At 41.6% G+C, this 19,650-nt stretch overlaps 1 protein-coding gene across 1 annotated transcript in view; it reads right to left on the reverse strand.

The window, feature by feature from the left end:
- Nucleotides 1-11,119, reverse strand: part of LOC116501165 (interleukin-31 receptor subunit alpha-like) — a 28,306-nt gene extending 17,187 nt beyond the window's left edge. Inside the window, exons 1-3 of the mRNA XM_032206594.1 lie at nt 11,077-11,119; nt 10,761-10,811; nt 3,556-3,667 (exon numbers count right to left, since the gene is read on the reverse strand). Coding sequence (XP_032062485.1) covers nt 3,556-3,667; nt 10,761-10,811; nt 11,077-11,119 — 206 coding nt within the window. The remainder of the gene's footprint in view (nt 1-3,555; nt 3,668-10,760; nt 10,812-11,076) is intronic.
- Nucleotides 11,120-19,650: the final 8,531 nt, after the last annotated feature.

Here is a 19,650-nt window from a genome sequence, read left to right on the forward strand (position 1 = left end):
AAAAGTTCTCTTGGGTAGTGGAGGGTTTGGAACTAGTATATGAATGTAAAGAATATGTAAAGAACAGCAGGGATAGGGGTAATGAATAAACACTTCAAGGGGAAAGATTTAACTTTACTTTGGTGTTTCCTCACCACTCAGTCATGTTTCCTTCATGAAAAGGACTTAAATGGCAGGCTGTTTCTGTTCAGTCCAGGCTTTCCCACACAAGCCCCCTCTATAATTTACTCTCTGACACACACAGAACAGATTTTTCCAGGCTGAAGCTGTTCCAATTCAATGTTCTTAAAAAGAAGTGGGTAGGTATATTAATTACCTACCTACATATTTCAAGTGTTAAGTGTGTTGATCATAATAGAATATTAAATAACTGGAAAAAAGAAGAAAAAAGAAACAAAACAAAACAAAACAAAAACTTGAAGGTTCCTCCATCTTCTGCTCCAGCCTGGTTGTGAATCAGGCACTAATATATCAAACTATGATCTTGAGTGCTTGGTTTGAACATCTGTGTGGGAGTTTTTCTTTGATCCTTTTTTCCTGACAATTAAATCATAACGAGCAAGGATAAGGAAAAAAATCAGTGCCAAACTAATGTTATTTGTGGAGTGGGGTGATGTCCTCTTCCAGGTAAGCAAAAAATCCTTTCAATTGCTTTTTGTTTTCCTGCTAGCCCAAAGAACAGGGAGAAAGGAAGCTTTTCTTTAAGATTACTAGGCTGGAGCCTAGTAGCCTAGGAGAATGAGGTTCAAGTCCTGGCTCTGGCTTGGGAAAATCTCTGACTCTGTGAGGCAGTTGTTTCCCTTCTTGTCCACCTTCTCTTTCACTATTTTACTGCCAGTTCTCCACTCATAACATCAACTCTGCAGCTTAGGAACAGCACAGTCTGAGTTTGGCTGGAGACTTAAGAGCAATGACATTACAAATGCTCTGGCTGATAGCATCTCCATAGAAGGAGAGCTGTTTCACAGGTGCTTCTCCTCTTCCAAGGAATCAGTGCTCCTGGAAGACACAGGAGATGAGGCAGCAGATTCAGTGAGGTTTGGTGCTTATTGCAAGTTGGCACCTGCTGCTGCCTCCAGTGGGAAAGTATTGATGGAGCCAGGGAGAGTAATCACGCGCTGAGGTGGCTGCCTTGCTAGTCTGCAGTATGCAGATCACCCTGGGGAATATGCCAGCTTAGTGACATATTCTTAGCTTAATGAGATGCTCAGAACCACAGCCCTCTCTCTCTTTTTTTTTTTTTTTTTTTTTTTTTTTTTCTTAAATGCAAAGAGCAAAGAGCAGTGTGTTATGTGGTAACATAATCAGCTATAAGTATCAGAATTTGCCAACAGCGTACAGTATTGTAACCTGTGCACCCCACGACATGGCCTCATGGCACAGATTGTGCCTTCTGATCTCAGTTCTCTTTCTAAACATGCCCTTAATCTCGTGGGAGATCCCAAATATATAAATATAAAATGAGGAAAATCCCTTTTGTCATGAAGGTACTGAGACAGCAACCTGCTTTGTTCTTTTTAAAAAAGCACAGCGCAGATGTTGATTTAATCTGCCTGTCTACATTTAACATGGGTTCTTTGTTTTAACTTCCTCAAAAAATGGAGCATGAAAACTGAAGATACCCATATTATGAGATTAACACCTACAAGTTAATTCCAGCTATTAAACTTGATAATTCAAAATTGCAGTAAAATACTTCAAAATCATCAATATCTCATTCGATATGTGGCTTAACATAATATATAATGTACAATGTGTGTATTAGTGTATTCAGTGCAAATCGATAGACAAAAATAGAAACAATTAATGTGATCTGTGGAAATAGTTTTCCAAGCAGACATGTTGGAAGCATGAAAAGATGTCTAATGACAAGCAAACTATAGAAAGAAGAAATAATTGCTTCTCAGATAAATATGATTTACTGGGTGGGAAGAGGGTTCTTGCAAGACAATTTACATGTTTTCAGTGGACAGTGAAGAAAATTACTGGTATTCAGAGCTTGTTTCACTTCTCTGCAACAGAGCTACTGACTTACAAAGTTGCCCTGTTATCTTTTCTTTAATACAGGGAGGGAAGATAAGGGTCTAGTCTCGATCAAAATTTAATGAATCGGTGAAAGAGACAGGTAAGCACAGTTGCTGCAGAGGTCCTCCCAGTCTGATCCAGAGTAGCTTTGCCAGTCACCTTTCATGAAATTAGGAAGTGATAAATCACTCTTCCTCAGATAGGACAGAGCAATTGCTGAACCTATGCACCTATTTCAGATTTTTCTGTATATATTTTCTGTTCAAGCAGAGGTTCTAGCTCTTTCTGCATTGACAATTAAACTAATCTAAGCTTCTGCTTGGCACTACGTCTGCTTGCCAATGTCAACCTCCTCACAGTTTGGAACATGGAGCTCTTACCAAATCAATATGAGGTGTGAGGAAAGGTTTTGATCAGTATTATAAAACAACCTAAAATGGAATGGAGTCAAATCCAGTTGGAGGCCAGTCACTAGTGGCGTCTCCAAGGGCTCGGTACTGGGGTCAGTTCTCTTTAATATCTTTTTCGATGATCTGGATGAGGGGATTGAGTACAGCCTCAGTAAGTTTGCAGATGACACCAAGCTAGGTGCGTGTGTCGATCTGCTTGAGGGTAGGAAAGCTCTGCAGGAGGATCTCAGTAGGCTGGACCAACTGTATGAAGTTCAACAAGGCCAAGTGCCAGGTCCTGAACCTGGGGCACAACAACCCCAAGCTGAGCTACAGGCTGGGGGATGAGTGGTTGGAAATCTGCCTGGTGGAGAAGGACCTGGGAGTATTGGTTGATAGTCGGCTGAATATGAGCCAGCAGTGTGCTCAGGTGGCCAAGAAGGCTAACAGCATCCTGGCTTGTAGAAGAAGCAGTGTGGCCAGCAGGGCTAGGGAGGTGATCGTCCCCCTGTACTCGGCTCTGGTGAGGCCGCACCTCGAGTACTGTGTTCAGTTTTGGGCCCCTTGCTACAAGAAGGACATCGAGGTGCTTGAGAGAGTCCAGAGAAGGGCGACAAAGCTGGTGAGGGGTCTGGAGAACAAGTCCTACGAGGAGCGGCTGAGGGAGCTGGGCTTGTTCAGCCTGGAGAAAAGGAGGCTCAGGGGCGACCTTATCACCCTCTACAGGTACTTTAAAGGAGGCTGTAGCGAGGTGGGGGTTGGCCTGTTCTCCCACGTGCCTGGTGACAGGACGAGGGGGAATGGGCTTAAGTTGAGCCAGGGGAGTTTTAGGTTAGATGTTAGGAAGAACTTCTTTACCGAAAGGGTTGTGAGGCATTGGAACAGGCTGCCCAGGGAAGTGGTTGAGTCACCATCCCTGGAAGTCATTAAAAGACATTTAGATGTAGAGCTTAGGGATATGGTTTAGTGGAGGACTGGTTAGTATTAGGTCAGAGGTTGGACTCGGTGATCTAGGAGGTTTCTTCCAACCTAGATGATTCTGTGATTCTGTGAAATGCATCAGAACACATCTCAGGCAGGTAAGAGTAATGTCAAATAGCGATAAGAGCTTTTCATTTTCTGAAGTGACTTTTAGACTTACCATTTTAAGAATAAGGTGTAATTAACAGTATTTGGAGCACTGGGTGCTGGCAACCAGGTACAAGTTAGATCCTCACTTATTTCTTTGTAGCACATCAACTCATTGTCCCAGTCTGCAAAATGAAAACACACGGATTGGAAAACACTCATCCAAGCAACTATTTACCATCAAAAAGTACAAGATGGTTAGGAGAATCAAAAGAAAGAAATAATAAAACCAGTTATATTCTTTGTGCAATGAAATAAGTACTAGAAGTGTGATCCCTTATGTCATGTTTATTCTCAAGGCAAGCAGCTCACTAATGTTCAGAACAAGGGACAGAAACGTTTAGAGAGATTAAACATTACGAGTTGCAATGTTTCCAAGGAAAAACTAGTTTTCCCACATGACAGTAAAAATGGAGAATTGTACCAATGTTTTGCATTCCCTTTACCAGCTGTTACATACCAAATAATGTAGTACTGAAATGCTTGCCATGGTTTTTCTTGTGGCTTCGGTGTTTTTACACCTTTGAACTCCTACAACACTGACATCTTGCTTGCAGTTTGCCTCTGCACTTATTTAAAGCTTAAACTGGTTAAACTGTTTGTTGTGGTTGTTGTTGTTGTTTTCAATTCTGACTGGAATATATACTTTACACTACTGGAAGCACTCTCTGGCAGAACTAATTCCATGCATACATGTACAAGGAAGCACTTCCAGCTGCAGACAATTTGTTTTACTAACTTTGAGGAAAGTTATTGCAAGTTAATTTCCCTATAGCAGATGACAAAACTGTTAGCACCTTTCTGCTAACAGACCTTAGATTTTTATCTCCCATCTCTGCTCTGCTCTGGTTTCACACCTTCCTGGTCTGGCAGTTAGTGCCTTTTGTGTTCTCACTGTCTCTGCAAATGCTCAGAGCAGCAGCTGTGTGCCACCGCTCAAGTGTTTGCTGGAATTTGTGCAAGGCAGTGGCTTCTGGTGGGTCACTCCAGACCCATGGTGCAAAACACATCCCCCAGAGGAGTCACTATGGCTTGGAAATCTTGCAGAACACGGAGCATTGGCCTTGCATGGAGGGGAGGCACTGTTCCTCAGCAGAATTACAAAGTGGAGCTGGCAACAACTTTGCTTGGAGCAGATTATTGACAGCTAAACAGGATTTTGTGGACATTTTGGAAAGCATAGGCCAGAACTGAGGATCTCGTAGGCCTCACACATCCCTGTGAAACATCTTGCATAATTAATTTTAAGGAGTCAGGGGGCAAGAGTGGCTTCCTTTTGGTGATTATTACTGAGGGCAAATGTGATATTTCCACAGTTTCCAAACTGAAAGAATTACTGGGGAGTTTCTTGCAAAGCATTATATCACCATAGCACAGGAGTAATTATCAACAACAGCACAGATTGACTAGACTCCAGAATTACTCTAAAACTATCAGTCATCTCTATCTGGAGATCCAGAGTTCAGAATAATTGCTGGAGAACAACAGAATATTGTATACTACCAGATTCAGAAAGATCACATTACAAAGCAGAAGGATGCATTTATATACAAAACAACTTGGGTTTAATTTTTTGACTTTTTTTTTTTTTTTTTTTTTTTTTTGACCCAAAGAGAAATTAACAGCTGATGATGTTCTTAAAGGATCTCATCTTTTAGTTTCTGGTGGTAAAGCTAATTTCAGTATTTCAGAAATCACTTGTCAGAAACTTTAATCATAAAATCTGACTCTTCTCCTTTTGCTTTGTCTCTTACCGTCTGAACTACTAGTTCAGAAGAATCAGCCATTGTGTCTCAAATTACCACCCACACTTTTTAAAAAAGACACAGAAATAAAATGTGTTGTTTTTTTCTTCTCCTCAGAAAAGTAGATAAGGATATCAAAATGTACAGGATATTTAACATGATAATGATTTTTTTTTTCCTAATAAGTAGAGCCACGTGTTCCTTATATCTAAGAGGTTTAATAAGATACCAGTAGACCTATTACTTCAACAATAAAGGTTCGCTATTTGATAAGTAAATATGTTTCTCTTTGGAGTTGGTAATACAGGATGGTTGTGGTTCAGAGATTTACCCAGGTTCATAGAATCATAAAATTAGTTGGGATGGAAGGGACCTTAAAGACCATCTGGTTACAAGCCCCTACCATGGGCAGGGACACTTCCCACCAGACCAGGTTGCCCAAAGCCCCATCCAGCCTGGCCTTGAGCACCTCCAGGGATGGGGCATCCACAGCTTCTCTGGGCAGCCTGTGCCAGGGCCTCACCACCCTCAGAGTGAAGAATTTCCTCCTAACATCTAATCTAACTGTCTCCTCTTGTAGTTTAAAACTGTTCCCCTTTATCCTGTCATTGTCTGCACAAGCAAAATTTGCTCTCCACCTTTTTTACAAGCCCCCTTTAAGTATTTTAAAACTGCTATGAAGTCACTCCAGAGCCTTCTCTTCTTCAGGCTGACAGAGTCCCAACTCTCTCAGCCTTTCTCATAGGAGAGAAATCATCCTTGTGGCCCTCCTCTGGACCCACTCTAACAGATCCACATCCTTCTTGTGCTGGGGGCCCCAGACCTGGATACAGCACTCCAAGTGGGACCTCACAAGAGCAGAAGGGCAGAATCACCTCCCTTAACCTGCTGGCCACTCATCTGTTAATGTAGCCCAAGACCACAGAATCACAGAATGACCAAGGTTGGAAGGGACCTCTGAAGATCATCTAATCCAGTGCCCCTGCCAAGCAGGATCACCTAGAGCACATTGTGCGGGATGGCATCCAGGCAGGTTTTGAGTATTTCCAGAGAAGGAGACTCTACAACCTCTCTGGGCAACCTGTGCCAGTGCTCTGTCACCCTCACAGTACAGAAATGCCCTCTCATATTCAGCTGGAACCTCCTGTCCTTCAGTTTGTACCTGTTGCCTCTCGTCCTGTCGCTGGGCACAACTGAAAAGAGACTGCCTCCATCCTCTCGGCATCCTCCCCTCAGATATTTATACACATTAATGAGGTCTCCCCTCGGTCTTCTCTTTTCCAGGCTAAACAGGCCCAGCTCTCTCAGCCTGTCCTCATACAACGGTTGCTCCAGTCCTATCATCATCTTCGTAGCCCTCCTGTGGACTTTCTCCAGTAGCTCCATGTCCTTCTTGTGCTGGGCAGCCCAGAGGTGGACACAGCACTCCAGGTGTGGTCTCACCAGGGCTGAGTAGAGGGGGAGGATCACCTCCCTTGACCTGCTGGCAAGGCTCCTGAATGCAGCCCAGGCTGCCGTTGGCCTTCTTAGCCCCAGGGTCACACTGCTGGCTCATGGTCAGCCTGCTGTCCACCAGAACCCCGAGGTCCCTCTCTGCAGAGCTGCTCTCCAGCGGGTCAGCCCCCAGCCTGTGCTGGTGCTTAGGGTTATTCCTCCCTAGGTGCAGGACCCTGCACTTGCCCATGTTGAATTACATGAGGTTCCTCTTGGTCCTACCCTCCAGACTGTTGAGGTCCCTCTGAATGGCAGCACAGCCCTCTGGGGTATCAGCCACTCCTCCCAGCTTTGTGTCATCAAACTTGTGAGGGTGCACTCTGTTCCACCATCCAGGTAGTTGATGAATAAAGTGAACACACTGGAGCCAGTACTGACCCCAGAGGGACACCGCTAGCTACAGGTCTCCAACTAGACTCTGCACCACTAAGCACAACCCTCTGAAAATGCAGGACGCAGTTGGCCTTCTGGGCTGCAGATGTGCGCTACTGGCTCATGTTGAGCTTTTTGTCCACCAAAATCCCCAGGTCCTTCTCTGCAGGGCTGCTTTCAATGAGTTCTCCCAATCTGTGCTCATGTCTGGGATTGCCCCAAACCAGGTGCAGCACCTTGAATTTGCACTTGTTGAACCTCATGTGGTTTACATGGGCACATTTCTCCAGCTTGTCCAGGTCCTTTTGGATAGCATCCCTTCCTTCTGATGTTATCAGCTGCACCATACAACTTGGTGTCATCTGCAAACTTGCTGAGGGTGCACTCAATCCCACTGTCCACGTTGTTGATAAAGATCTTAAACAGCACCAGTCTCAGGATAGACTCCTGAGGGACTCCACTCATCACCATGCTCCACCTGGACATAGAGCCATTGACCACCACACTCTGGGTGTGACTTTCAAGCCCATTCCTTTCCACTGAATGGTCTACCCTTCAAATCCACCTCTCTCCAATATAGAGATCAGGTTGTCACATAGGACTAGGTCAAAGGGCTTGCAGAAGTCCAGGTACCTGACATTGGTTGGTCTTCTCTTGTCAGCTGATACAGTCACTCTATCACAGAAGGCCACAAGATTGGTCAGGCACAATTTACCTTTGGTGAGCCATGCTGGCTTTCTCAGATCACCTCCTTGTCCTGCATATGCCCTGACATTGCTTCTACAAGGATCTGTTCCATGATTTTCCCAGGCACAGAGTAGAGACTCTGTAGTTCCCCAGGTCTTCCTTTCTATTCTTATTAAAAATGGGATCCCAGTTTTCTGCCCTTCCTGCTTGCTTTCTTAGACAGGGGGATGGAGAGATCTTACACTCTAAGAAAAACATCCTTAAAGAGTTGCCAGCTCTGTTCAGCTCCTTTGTCCCTACAGATGGTGTTCCAGGGGATCTCATCCACTAGGTCTGTAAAAAGCTGGAAGTTCACTTGTTGGAAATTCAGGGTCCTGACTTTGCTCTTTGCTAGGCCCATATTTCTTGAGATCACAAACCTGACCAAGGCATGGTCACTACATCCCTGCCTGCCTCCAATCTTAACCTCTTTAAATAGTTTGTCTGCATTGGTGAGCAGCAGGTTCAGTAATGCTTCTCTGGTTGGTTCATCTAGTACCTGGATGAGGAATTTATTTTCAGTGCACTCTGTGAGGGTTCAGGATTGCTCACACCCTGCTGTGCTGCTTCCTCAGCAGACATCCAAGTGGTTGAAGTCCCCCATCAGGGTGAGAGAGTGTAAACATGATGCATCTAGTAGCTGAAGCTACTAGAACCTCATCCACAGGTTCTCTTTAACCAGGCAGCCTGTAGTAGACACCATCCACAAGCTGTACTTTCTTTTGGTGTGGTCCTTAACTTTTGCCCACAAACTCTCAACCTATCCATGGCTGTTTCTCAGAGGCATCTCTTCACAATCAATCCCTTACCTAACATAGAGGGCAACACCCCAACCCCTCCTTCCCTGCCTACCTCTTCTGAGAAGAAGAGAGCCCCCTCTATTCCAGTGTTCCAGTTATGTGATCCATCCCACCACGTTTCAGTTACAGCAGTCAGGTCATATTTTTCTAATTGCACCATGATTTCCAGCTCCTCCTGCTTGTTTCCCCAGAACACCCTTGTGAAATTATGCAGTAAAAGAGCAGTCCTCCTCTTTTCCTCATTCAGACTGATTTCTTCCTATAACCTGAATTACAGAGTGTCCTTGCTATGTCTATCACCACTTGGATGGCAGCTGTATAGTTAAATTAACAGTTGTTTTGGACCAAAAGTGTGTCGCTATGGCTCAGACTTATAACCTCCAACCCATGACACCTCCCTTGTCCTACCAAAAGAAATATGCATTTCTAATGAAAGTCTACTGCATCAGTCTAGGTGTGTGCAGCTTCCTTTTGGGAAGGTAGAGATCATGTCTTCCTTGTTTCTACAGCAAATGTGAATAATTACTTAGTTCTTTGCTTTCCTAGTCCAATCACCAAACCAAACCTTGGCCACCTGCATTCTTGATATGGTGCTCTAAGAACTGGAGAAAGTAGCAACTGCTCTCACATTATTCTCCTCTTTTACTCTAAATTGAGCCTTTTGTTGACTTGGTAATTCTTCTTTTCTTTTAGATTAAGAACTAGAAAAAAAACAACAAAAAACACCTTTTTGGAACTGCTGTAACACTTCACATCAGTATGTTTGTAACAACATACTGCTCCTGAAACTGTGAAATAACAGTTCTGGAGAGATGAAATCAAATGGAAACATTCCCCCCTTCTGATGAATTCCTATTAACTTCTTCCCCAAACCATTTCTGTTAACTGAGACCCACGTGGTGACCACAGTGCTGCAGACCTGTTTCTCCTTACAGAAGCATGCATGGGGACTTGTATTGTTCTTCATGCTCTTGGTCTTACAAAAAAAAAAAAAAAATCTTTCTTTATAAATTGGCTTTTTCTATGAGACAGTTTAAAAACACACAAGACAAAAATAGTAGCTTCTATGTGTGGAAACAGTGTATTAACATACTCCACCCTCACTGGCCTGGCTGATATACTAAAAAAGTCCTATAAATTCCCATAAAGTCCTGTAAAGTCCTATATCACACTCTTCAGCTGAACATGTTATGTTACCCACGTTTTTTTCACTTGTCCACTTTTCCTATATTTGTAGGTACACATGTGCATACTGTTTTTATCCCATTCCATTTTGGTTTTACTGTACTGCTTCCTTTTAAAGAACGTATGTATTATTAGTTCTTCTGCACCTTAGAATATTAGCCCTGTGCCAAGACTGCACTCTGAGATGTGCAAGCAAAGGAAAAACTTCCCCTGTACCAAAAAGCCACAATCCAATTTCCTCTTTAAAACAAACAAGGCTCAATTTTTGCACTCCTGTATGCATTGTTTTTCTTCACATTTTTCTGGTATTCTCAGTAATGCTTTAGTCCAATAGAGTAATAGCAAGATCTAGGTAATTATGCATAGTTAATTTCAGAAAAATGCAGTCATATTGATGTTGTCTCATCCAGTGCCACTATGTAGTAAAAGACTGTCTTCCCTGCTATGGCTCCGAGCAAGCCACATTGTGGCTGCCTACAATAAATCCAGCATGAGCACCAGCTGCTGTGAAACTGATATCTATTGGTAAGTGTTTGGCTTCTCTTTTTTTTACCATTAACTGCAATGTATTAGTTAAATCTAAACCATAAACTTTTGTCAATATAAACATCACATATTCTATTGTCATTTGATTAGGCCACTAGGAGGCCCCTAGAAACAAGAAATAGAGACAGACCCTGCGTCTGCAGCCCTGTAATAAGTATCTGGGCCTTAGGAAAGGGTCAGAAATTCACAGCTTCTACATGCCGGATTTCAGCCAAACAACCCTATGTCAATATTTAAAACCCAAATCACTTCAGCTGGCAGATTTCTAGCTGAAATCTAAAATGTTGCCAGGAGATCTGACTGTTCATCTTTACAATTAACTAGATATTATGTGAATTATATTTACCCACCTGGAAGCTGCTTGCACAATGGAAAATCCAAATTTAAGCAGTTACAGGAATCTAGGGAATAAAAAAGAATGCATTTAACTGAAATAAAATAAAATAAAATAAAATAAAATAAAATAAAATAAAATAAAATAAAATAAAATAAAATAAAATAAAATAAAATAAAATAATAAAATAAATAAACTGTTGCTGAGTGCAGTTTCTCCTACCCAAACTTAATTCAGTCATGACTTTGGTCATATATCCTTGCCTTTGAATTGTGTTAAGAATTCTTAGTATTAATAAAGAGTAATAAGTCATGCATCAAACAAAAACTCACCTGTTGCAAGTAAAAAGATAGCTGCAAGCAGAGAGTTCTTCATCTTCTCTGAAAAGAAGCATAATGATTATCACCAATGTTACACAATCTTTAGTCTATTTTTCATACAGCCTCTTCAGTTTTCCTATCCATTCCACTACCTATACTTTTGCTGGCTGGATACATCTAACCCACTTGTAAATGACAACGTGATGGACATTTGGGCTCCACGTTATTAAATATATTTAGGAAATTCTAATTTCACCTGTATGAAAAACAGAAGCTTTCCTTCTTGGTGTGTACAAGTCACAATGAGATTGTTAAAGGTGTGTAAGATATCAGCAATGTAAACCCAGTTAAGCTTAGGTTAAGCTTAAGCTTCTTTGAAAATCTATGCTAAATGTCAATGTGCAGAAAAGCAAGGCAAAGTATTTGACTTACTCTAAAATGAATGATTAGACACTGTAGAAATAATAGCAGCAGCAGACCCTGCCTGTCTTCTCTTTCTGCCTTCTTTTTCCATTTAAAATAAATTCACCACTGCAGAGGTGCTGTATCTGCATTGTTGGTAGCAAAATGGGGAGCCCTAATGTAGACAAAAGTCACTATAGCTGTAAATCAGGTCCACATCCATGAAGTCTGATCAGAGAACATATAACTCTGGGCACTCCAGAACCACAATAGCTCTTGCTGCTCAATCAGTAAAGGGAAATTTTCAGAAAATTTCACTACTGTGGGAAATTTCCCTTCTGTACTCAGATAGCTGCAAGCAGAGTCTGGATTCAAACCTACCTGGTGATAGGCAAATTATTAACTTATCTCGGCCACTATGGCATATTTCAGGTTGAGTATTAAATAGGAACAAAAAATTTTAAAATGTTTTAAATGAATCATCTTAAAGAGAGAATTATAGGCATGAGTCTAGTCTACAGTGGGAGCATGTGACTAATGCATATCTTATATCTTATCAGATATAAGCTATATCTTATCAGATTTTTGAAGGGCACATTCATAAAATAGAAATGGAATTCTGCTGGGTGTTACAGGGGGTTTCCTGGTAATTAGGTTGCTTAGGCTTGGGAGTAAGCTTGAAAATGTTGAGGGATGGCAGATACAGTTTGTGCATGCAGGGTCAAAGCCTTTCTTATCTGACTGATCCAAATACCAGCCTTGACAACACTTCCCAGAAAGAACAGAGAGAGGATAGTAGTAATTTATGAGCACTAAGGAAAAAGTGAAAAAGATGCAATGCAAGTCATACGTGAGGAAGGTTTTGATAGGGCTTTGCAGAGTTACAGACTCAGAGCAAACTAGAGGTCAAGAGATAGAGAATGCTACTTGAACTATGTACCTTGATTTGAAGTGATCAGGATAATCACATTTGAAGTAACCTATCCTAGATGAAAACCATGTAAGTCAGTGCAACAGCAGGAAACTGAGTTCAGCATGCATAGAATTAGGGAAGAACATACTGTAGGGAAAGAAATGCAACAAAGCAAGTCCATGTGAGTGTTTCTGGATCTCTAGGTCTCAGTATGGATGTTACTTCCACTTAAAGAAAAAAAAAATCGACTGTAAGAAGTATAGAAAATATGTTGTCAATCAAAATAGATGAAAGAATCTCAAAAAATGTAATTTGTCATAGGAATAAGAACCTATTTTTGATTAAAGATCAGGTATCCAGTTGCCATAGTAACCTTTTTAATGTAAAACAAAAGCTGAACTATTACTTTTAAGGTAAACTTTGCATAGGAACACTTTTTCATGTGTTTAATATTTCAGCTCCTTTACTGCCATGGACTTGTCTAAGAATTGCAAATGCCCTAAATTTTCCTGTTATTCAGACCAGGATAAATTACACTGTCTCCTGTGATATACTCAAAAGTGCAACAAGAACTAGAAGAGAACACCAACTTTGTTCCATTTGTGGCTTAAATGGCTTCTCAGACCTAGACTTATACCTTACTGTAGATGTGGTACTGGATTTCTCTCAATGCTTTTCCTCACTTGTCATTTGCTTATTTAAGTTCTGCTGTAAAAGACAACGCAGGCTCTTGGTCTCCCTTGAATGCAATCTTAACGTCTCCCATTTAGCCTGGATTACATCATGTGAATTAATAGAAAACCCCACAGAATCCTTCCCTGCACTCTGTCCAACCAGCTATTAACTGTTACACCTCAAAGGAAAAAGAATTTCCCAAGACATGGAAGCACAGTCAGGAACACGCTGCTGGCCTCCTCATCCTGCTTTATACCTGTGAAACTCTCTTCTACCCTTGCACATCAAAGGGAGAATGGGGCAGGCTGTGAGCCTGTGAGTACATTTTTGCAACCAGTGCCTATGGATCCTAGTGAAACAGAAGGGGTCTGAAATCTTGTTTGTTCAGAGTTCTAAATACATCCTAAACCAGCTTAGGTTATATGGGATGGGCGACCCCATTCAAACACACTCAGAATCCAGCAGGCAGCTGAAGCAGAATGTAGGCTGCAGAAATACTGCATCAGCAAAGGAATATTTCATTTGTATTCAGTCTTACCTTCTCTGAAGTGCAAGCAGTTGAGGTCTTCATTTTCATCTGGTTGAGTATGTGTATTTTTGCTGTAAATTAGCTTTCTGTTCTCCAATAAAAAGTTTAGTTTCGGTTGACTACAGTTGCTCTGTTTCATGCATACTGCAACAAATTCAATATTGTAACAAATACAAGTTCATTTTTGGCCTATTACTGCATGCTGAAGTCCCATATCTTTCCTCTGGATCTAAAATAGAGCTACGCTATTTTTCACAAGTAACTTCTTGAATAACTCTGCAGCTGATAAGCAAACCTGCAAGTCTGCAAAATATTTCACTGATTGTTGCAGTGCTTTTTGCCAGAGAAATACATCAGTATCTGAATTCAAAAAGCAGTTTTGATATGGTCTTTGAAAAAAAATCCCACCCAGTCTTCAGCCACACCCCCTGGGTGAAATTTGCTGTGATAGGAAAGGCTCCCACAACACACTCTTTCATGCTGTGTGAGTTCAAGTTGCACTGTGAAACAGCTAATTTTTCAAACAGTTGTGCCTTCTCTTAATGAAAATAACAATATTCTCCCCAACACATTAGCTGATATACCTTCAAAGGAGGTCTTCCTTGGAGGTATAAAAAATGTAAGTACAGATGAAACAATGATATTGCTAAATAAACTAGGCAGTCAATGCAGAGTGCGCAAGAACCAGCAATTTGTATATTTGGGTGAAGATTATTTGGAAGAGAAGATAAAGGAGGAAACTAAATTGATTTTGTTAAAACAAGCATGGACCAAATTCTGCTTGTGCAAGAGCAGGTCTGGAGTCTCACCACTCTTAGTGCTGTGATGTTAGACCTCCCTAAGTGTGAATGCAGAGTTCGTCCTGTTATGTTGGATAGAATGTTTATAAGAATTGAGGCAGTATGACCTGATGAGACAGGCAACTTCTTTTTGCAACATCATTGCAGTTAGTGCTACTGGTTTGTTTCTGGGATAACTGGAGGATGTCTTCCCTGGCACATTTCAGACCTGTGCTATGAACACTGCATTCAACAGACAGAAGTCATCTGAGCTGTGTATATAAGCAGAGTCTTAAGGATTGCCTTTTGAATCGGAAACAAGATCTTTGTCTGTCTAGATCAGATTTAAGCATCTCTTACTGTCCTGGTTTGGTTGGGACAGAGTTAATTATCTTCACAGGAGCTCATACGGTGCTGTGTTTTGGATATGTCATGAAAATATTGTTGATAACGCACCGATGGTTGGATTGTTGCTGAGCAATGCTAACATAACTTCAAGGATGAACCTGCTGCTTCTCCACCTGCCAGTGAGGAGGCTGGGGGTGCACCAGTGCACCAGGAGCTGGGAGAGGACACAGCCAGGACAGCTGGCTCAGGCTAGCCAAAGGGATGTCCCATGTCATACAGCATCATGCTCAACAATAAAAATTGGGGGTGTTGCCTGTGGGGTATTGCTGCTGCTTTGGGACTGCCTGGGCATGGTGCTGAGCAATTGCATTGTGCATCATTCACTTTGTCTTTCCTCTCTGCTCCTCACCTCTCCTCGCTTTCCCATACTTTTCCACTGCCTTTCCACTGTCTTTACCTCAACCCACAAGTTTTCTAAATTTTGCCTTTCTAATTCTCTTCCCCCATCCTTTGGGGGTCAGGACAGAGGAGTGAGCAAGTGGCTGTGTGGCACTCAGCCACAACATGAGTTGTACAACCACAACACAAGTTGTACAACTACGTTGTAGCCTCTGACTGTTCAGACAATATCACAGAATCACAGAACTGTAGAGGTTGGAAGGGACCTCGAAAGATCATCGGGTCCAACCTCTCTGCCAAAGCAGGTTCCTCAGAGCAGGCTGCCCAGGTAGGCGTCCAGACAGGCCTTGAATATCTCCAGAGAAGGAGACTCCACAACCTCCCTGGGCAGCCTGTCCCAGTGCTCCGTCACCCTCACTGTGAAGAAGTTCTTTCGCATGTCTAGAAGTCTTCTGAGATTTGCATTCATTATGATTTCTTGTGTAGCAAGAAGAATTAAAGATCATTCTTAGCTTTCTCCATCACATGTAAATCTTTACTGAAGGAAACTTAGTACCTTTTGTACCCAATGAAAATGGCAAGCCTTCTTTGCCATCCTACTCGGCATATCCAATAGGCCTGCATCTGCTAGAGGGAACTATTTTGGGATATGTGGTGTGGAAACAAAAAGGTTTTGACAAAAGTTTGTCTACAGTCTCCCAATGCACACTTGTGGGAGTAAAATTCAGCAAAGATTTTTTAAAATAACTTTTATTTTTAAATGTCTTTGTTTTTTTCATCCTTGGGATAAGTGGGAGGAGATATAACAATCTGATTCATGTTTGTAATCCTCTTTGCCCCCCCAGCCCAGTCTTGTTCTTGGGCAGAGAAACATTTTCTCTGTGAAACACAACTACTGCAGAAAGCATAAGTTTGGGGAAATCCTAAGAAAGGACTAGGAAGTAACTCAGTAGAGGGCAGTGGCTGAACTTATTACATGCTATTCTGCGCTCCTCGTATATTCTCCTGCCTTTCCCACTTCAATAACAGTGCGTGTGTTTGTGCTGCTAGTGTAACATTTTCACAATCCTTTTAAAGGATTGTGAAACAAACATTTTCACAAACTTTTCTCTGTAGTAATATTTCTTTCAGAATACTATCCAGCATTAGAATGGCCTTTGAGTTGAAAAGTCATTACCTTTTCTTAGTCCGAATCTTTTCAAGTGTCTTTTCTGTTTTGGAACAAAGTGATTTAAACATAGTAATTACAATTAATCGAGTCATCAAGAACTATTTACATACTCCCTTGTGGCTTTATTGTTTTTGACCATTTTATTTTCCCTTCCCATTATTATTCAATAGATAACCCAGGGGAAATATTTTTGAGAGATCATTTAATTAGCTTTATTAAATGTTACTTTGGTTACCTTAAAATAATTCACAGGTTGGTCTTTGCCACTTTTGTATAGAACAGAAAGCCAGGGAGGGGCTAGATTTGTCAAACTGGAGTAACAGTGTCATGATTTTAATTATCCTGCACATCTTCCAAAGCTTATCAACTGGAACAATTGCTCAGAAGATACAATTGGTTGAACTTACTTTGACTGCATGAGGGCTTTGCATATGAGACTGACTACCATGCTTTATGACATCCTGGCATGGCCTGTATTGAATCTCCCCTTCGAGATCATTCTGCTTTATGTCATTGCTAATTCAGAAAAATCCTTTAAGCAAGGATGGTGTCTGCTGAGTCATGTCCCATTCTAGTATCTTAAACCATAAACTTGGAGCACCATTTTAGAGCAAGAGTAACCAAATCATGCCCCTACCCAAAATATCCAGCCACCCTAGTGGTTAGGGTACTCTTCTGACAACTGAGAAATCCAAACTTATTGCATGCCTGGGTAAGGATATAGATCTGAACCAAATATTTTTGCAACTTTTGTTTTGATTTGACCTCCAGTGGATTACTCACACAGCCCTGATTATGGCCCCTTCAGGATTAAAATCTGTCTGCCCATAAATGCTCTAAACTTCTATTTCTCACACAGCTGTAAACAGTATTTCTTGGCTTTCTTAGACAGAGCATGAATGTTAACAATCCGTCTTAGCTCCCAGTTTAGTTTCGCTGCCTTTAACACAGGAGTACCAGGGGTGTTGTGGCTGTCTGAATTTAGAGCCCTGCTATCACAGGTAACCAACTCTTGCAGTCTGTGTCATGAACTGAAATAGCTCCATATTAAAAATAGTGGGGTTTTTGGTCCTCAGCATTCACACTGGAGGCTGTTCCTGAATTTAGAAATCCTTGGTGAGACTTCCTTCTAGCTTCCAGCATCATATTTCTTTCTGCCTGGGTTATATTTGTAAGTTTTTCTGCCAACTTCACTCTAAATATTTTCTTTCCTCCCTCACACTGATTATCAGCCTGTGTTTTCCTAGGTCATACAACTCTTACTTTCCTAGTCTACTATTACATGATAAATATTTTATTTCCCTGATTATCTCATTATCCTGTCCCTTTACTGTCTGATTCTCTGCGATTTTGCTGGTAATTAAATAGTGCTGAAGAATAATGCTTGCTTAGGCTGTTTTTGTCTCTATGTCCCTTTGGCTTGGGGAGTTGTCATGGTGAAGTCTCTTCATGCTGACCACAGAGGAACATGCTTTCATTTCTGTGTTGGTTACGTGTGGTTCAGTGGTCAGTCATGGCATGTGGCAATCTGAGTTTGAACGGGCATGTTTTCTCAGTTTGATGACATCCCAGCACAGTAAGGAGGCTGATTTGGATGCTGGTGGGTGCACGATGCACTTCCATGGCACATTCACAGAGGGCACCTTAACAAATGGGTGCAGGCATGGCCCTGCTATGTAACCAATGCATATAAAGTCCATTTTGGTTAAAACAAAACAAAACAAAACACCTGGTGATATCTTTGATTAAAAAAAAAAAAAAAAAAAGAAAGAAAGAAATATTTCAAGCAAAGTTACCAAAGCACTTCTTTTTCTTTACAATAAAGCAATGCCAAACTGTTCCATGCAGACATCCCATTTTGAAGAAAACAGAACGTCCTTAGCTCCCTCCCATTAAAAAGGTTTATATTGAAAATTTTAAATTTAATTTCTTCTGCTTTCTGAAGAGAAACAACAACAACAACAAAACAACATGGATTTAGATCTGTCAAATGTTGTTGGGTTAACTTATTAAGTTCTGAGCAATAGCCTTAAAACAATGTAACAGGGGACATGAGGTGAAAGTGTCTGCATGAAGCAGTGAAACTCTGTGTAATTGTCATAATTGCAAGCTCCTTTTTTCATAAGCAGAGGGGAAGGATGTGGAGAGAGCAGGACAGGAAAAAAGGAATCATATTAAGAGTGAAATGACATGCCAAAGAGTAAACCTGAACTGTAGAGGATATAAGCAACCCTGAAATCGGGGAAGTTTGGATCTAATCTTTGTGGCTTTTTCTCATTTACATAACGAATGGTTTAGTGCTCAGTTTCCTCCTCAAACATAGGTTCTTGGCAACAAAATAATATCTCTAGTCAATATGTAGACCCCATTGCTCAGCCAGATGCAAGATATGTGAAAGACAGGCCTTCAAGGTTACAGAAAGAGTCACTGCAAGATAAGGTGGAACTGCAGTCAAGAGAAAATGCTTCATCATACTTTTTTTTGGCCAAAGAACAGGACTACTGGTGAGGCAAGAGCTAAGAGGAAAGCTGGACTGCTTGTCCAGCTTAATAGGTCTTTCAGTTCTTTCTGAATGCTCAGAGGAAGATGGATATAAAACATGAGGTTTAAGCACAGAAAATAATTTATTGTTATTTATTCCCTGTAAAATAATGCAGGAAATAAAGGACCTAGTTCACAATCATGTGTGGCTGTATATACAGACAAAGCAAGTGCTACCACTCTGGGATAAAATACTTTCACAGAATCACAGAATCACAGAATTTCTAGGTTGGAAGAGACCTCAAGATCATCGAGTCCAACCTCTGACCTAATGCTAGCAGTCCCCACTAAACCATATCCCTAAGCTCTACATCTAAACATCTTTTGAAGACTTCCAGGGATGGTGACTCCACCACTTCCCTGGGCAGCCTGTTCCAACGCCTCACAACCCTTTTGGTAAAGAAGTTCTTCCTAACATCTAACCTAAAACTCCCCTGGCTCAACTTAAGCCCATTCCCCCTCGTCCTGTCACCAGGCACGTGGGAGAACAGACCAACCCCCACCTCGCTACAGCCTCCCTTGAGGTACCTATAGAGAGCGATAAGGTCGCCCCTGAGCCTCCTCTTCTCCAGGCTGAACAAGCCCAGCTCCCTCAGCCGCTCCTCGTAGGACTTGTTCTCCAGGCCCCTCACCAGCTTCGTCGCCCTTTGCAGTGGTTCAAGGGCAAGAAACAATCACACTGAAGATATATTTGTTTTAGAGGTTTCCTTTTGGCTATGTGGTTATAAGAGGATGTGAATGTAATCTGATATCTATACATACCACCCAGTTTTCACAAAAGCAGGAGCTGGACAAACAGGGGAGCTTGCCTGATGCCATGTAAAGTGGT

Source organism: Aythya fuligula, chromosome Z (genome assembly GCF_009819795.1).
Source record: "Aythya fuligula isolate bAytFul2 chromosome Z, bAytFul2.pri, whole genome shotgun sequence".
Classification (NCBI taxonomy): Eukaryota; Metazoa; Chordata; class Aves; order Anseriformes; family Anatidae; genus Aythya; species Aythya fuligula.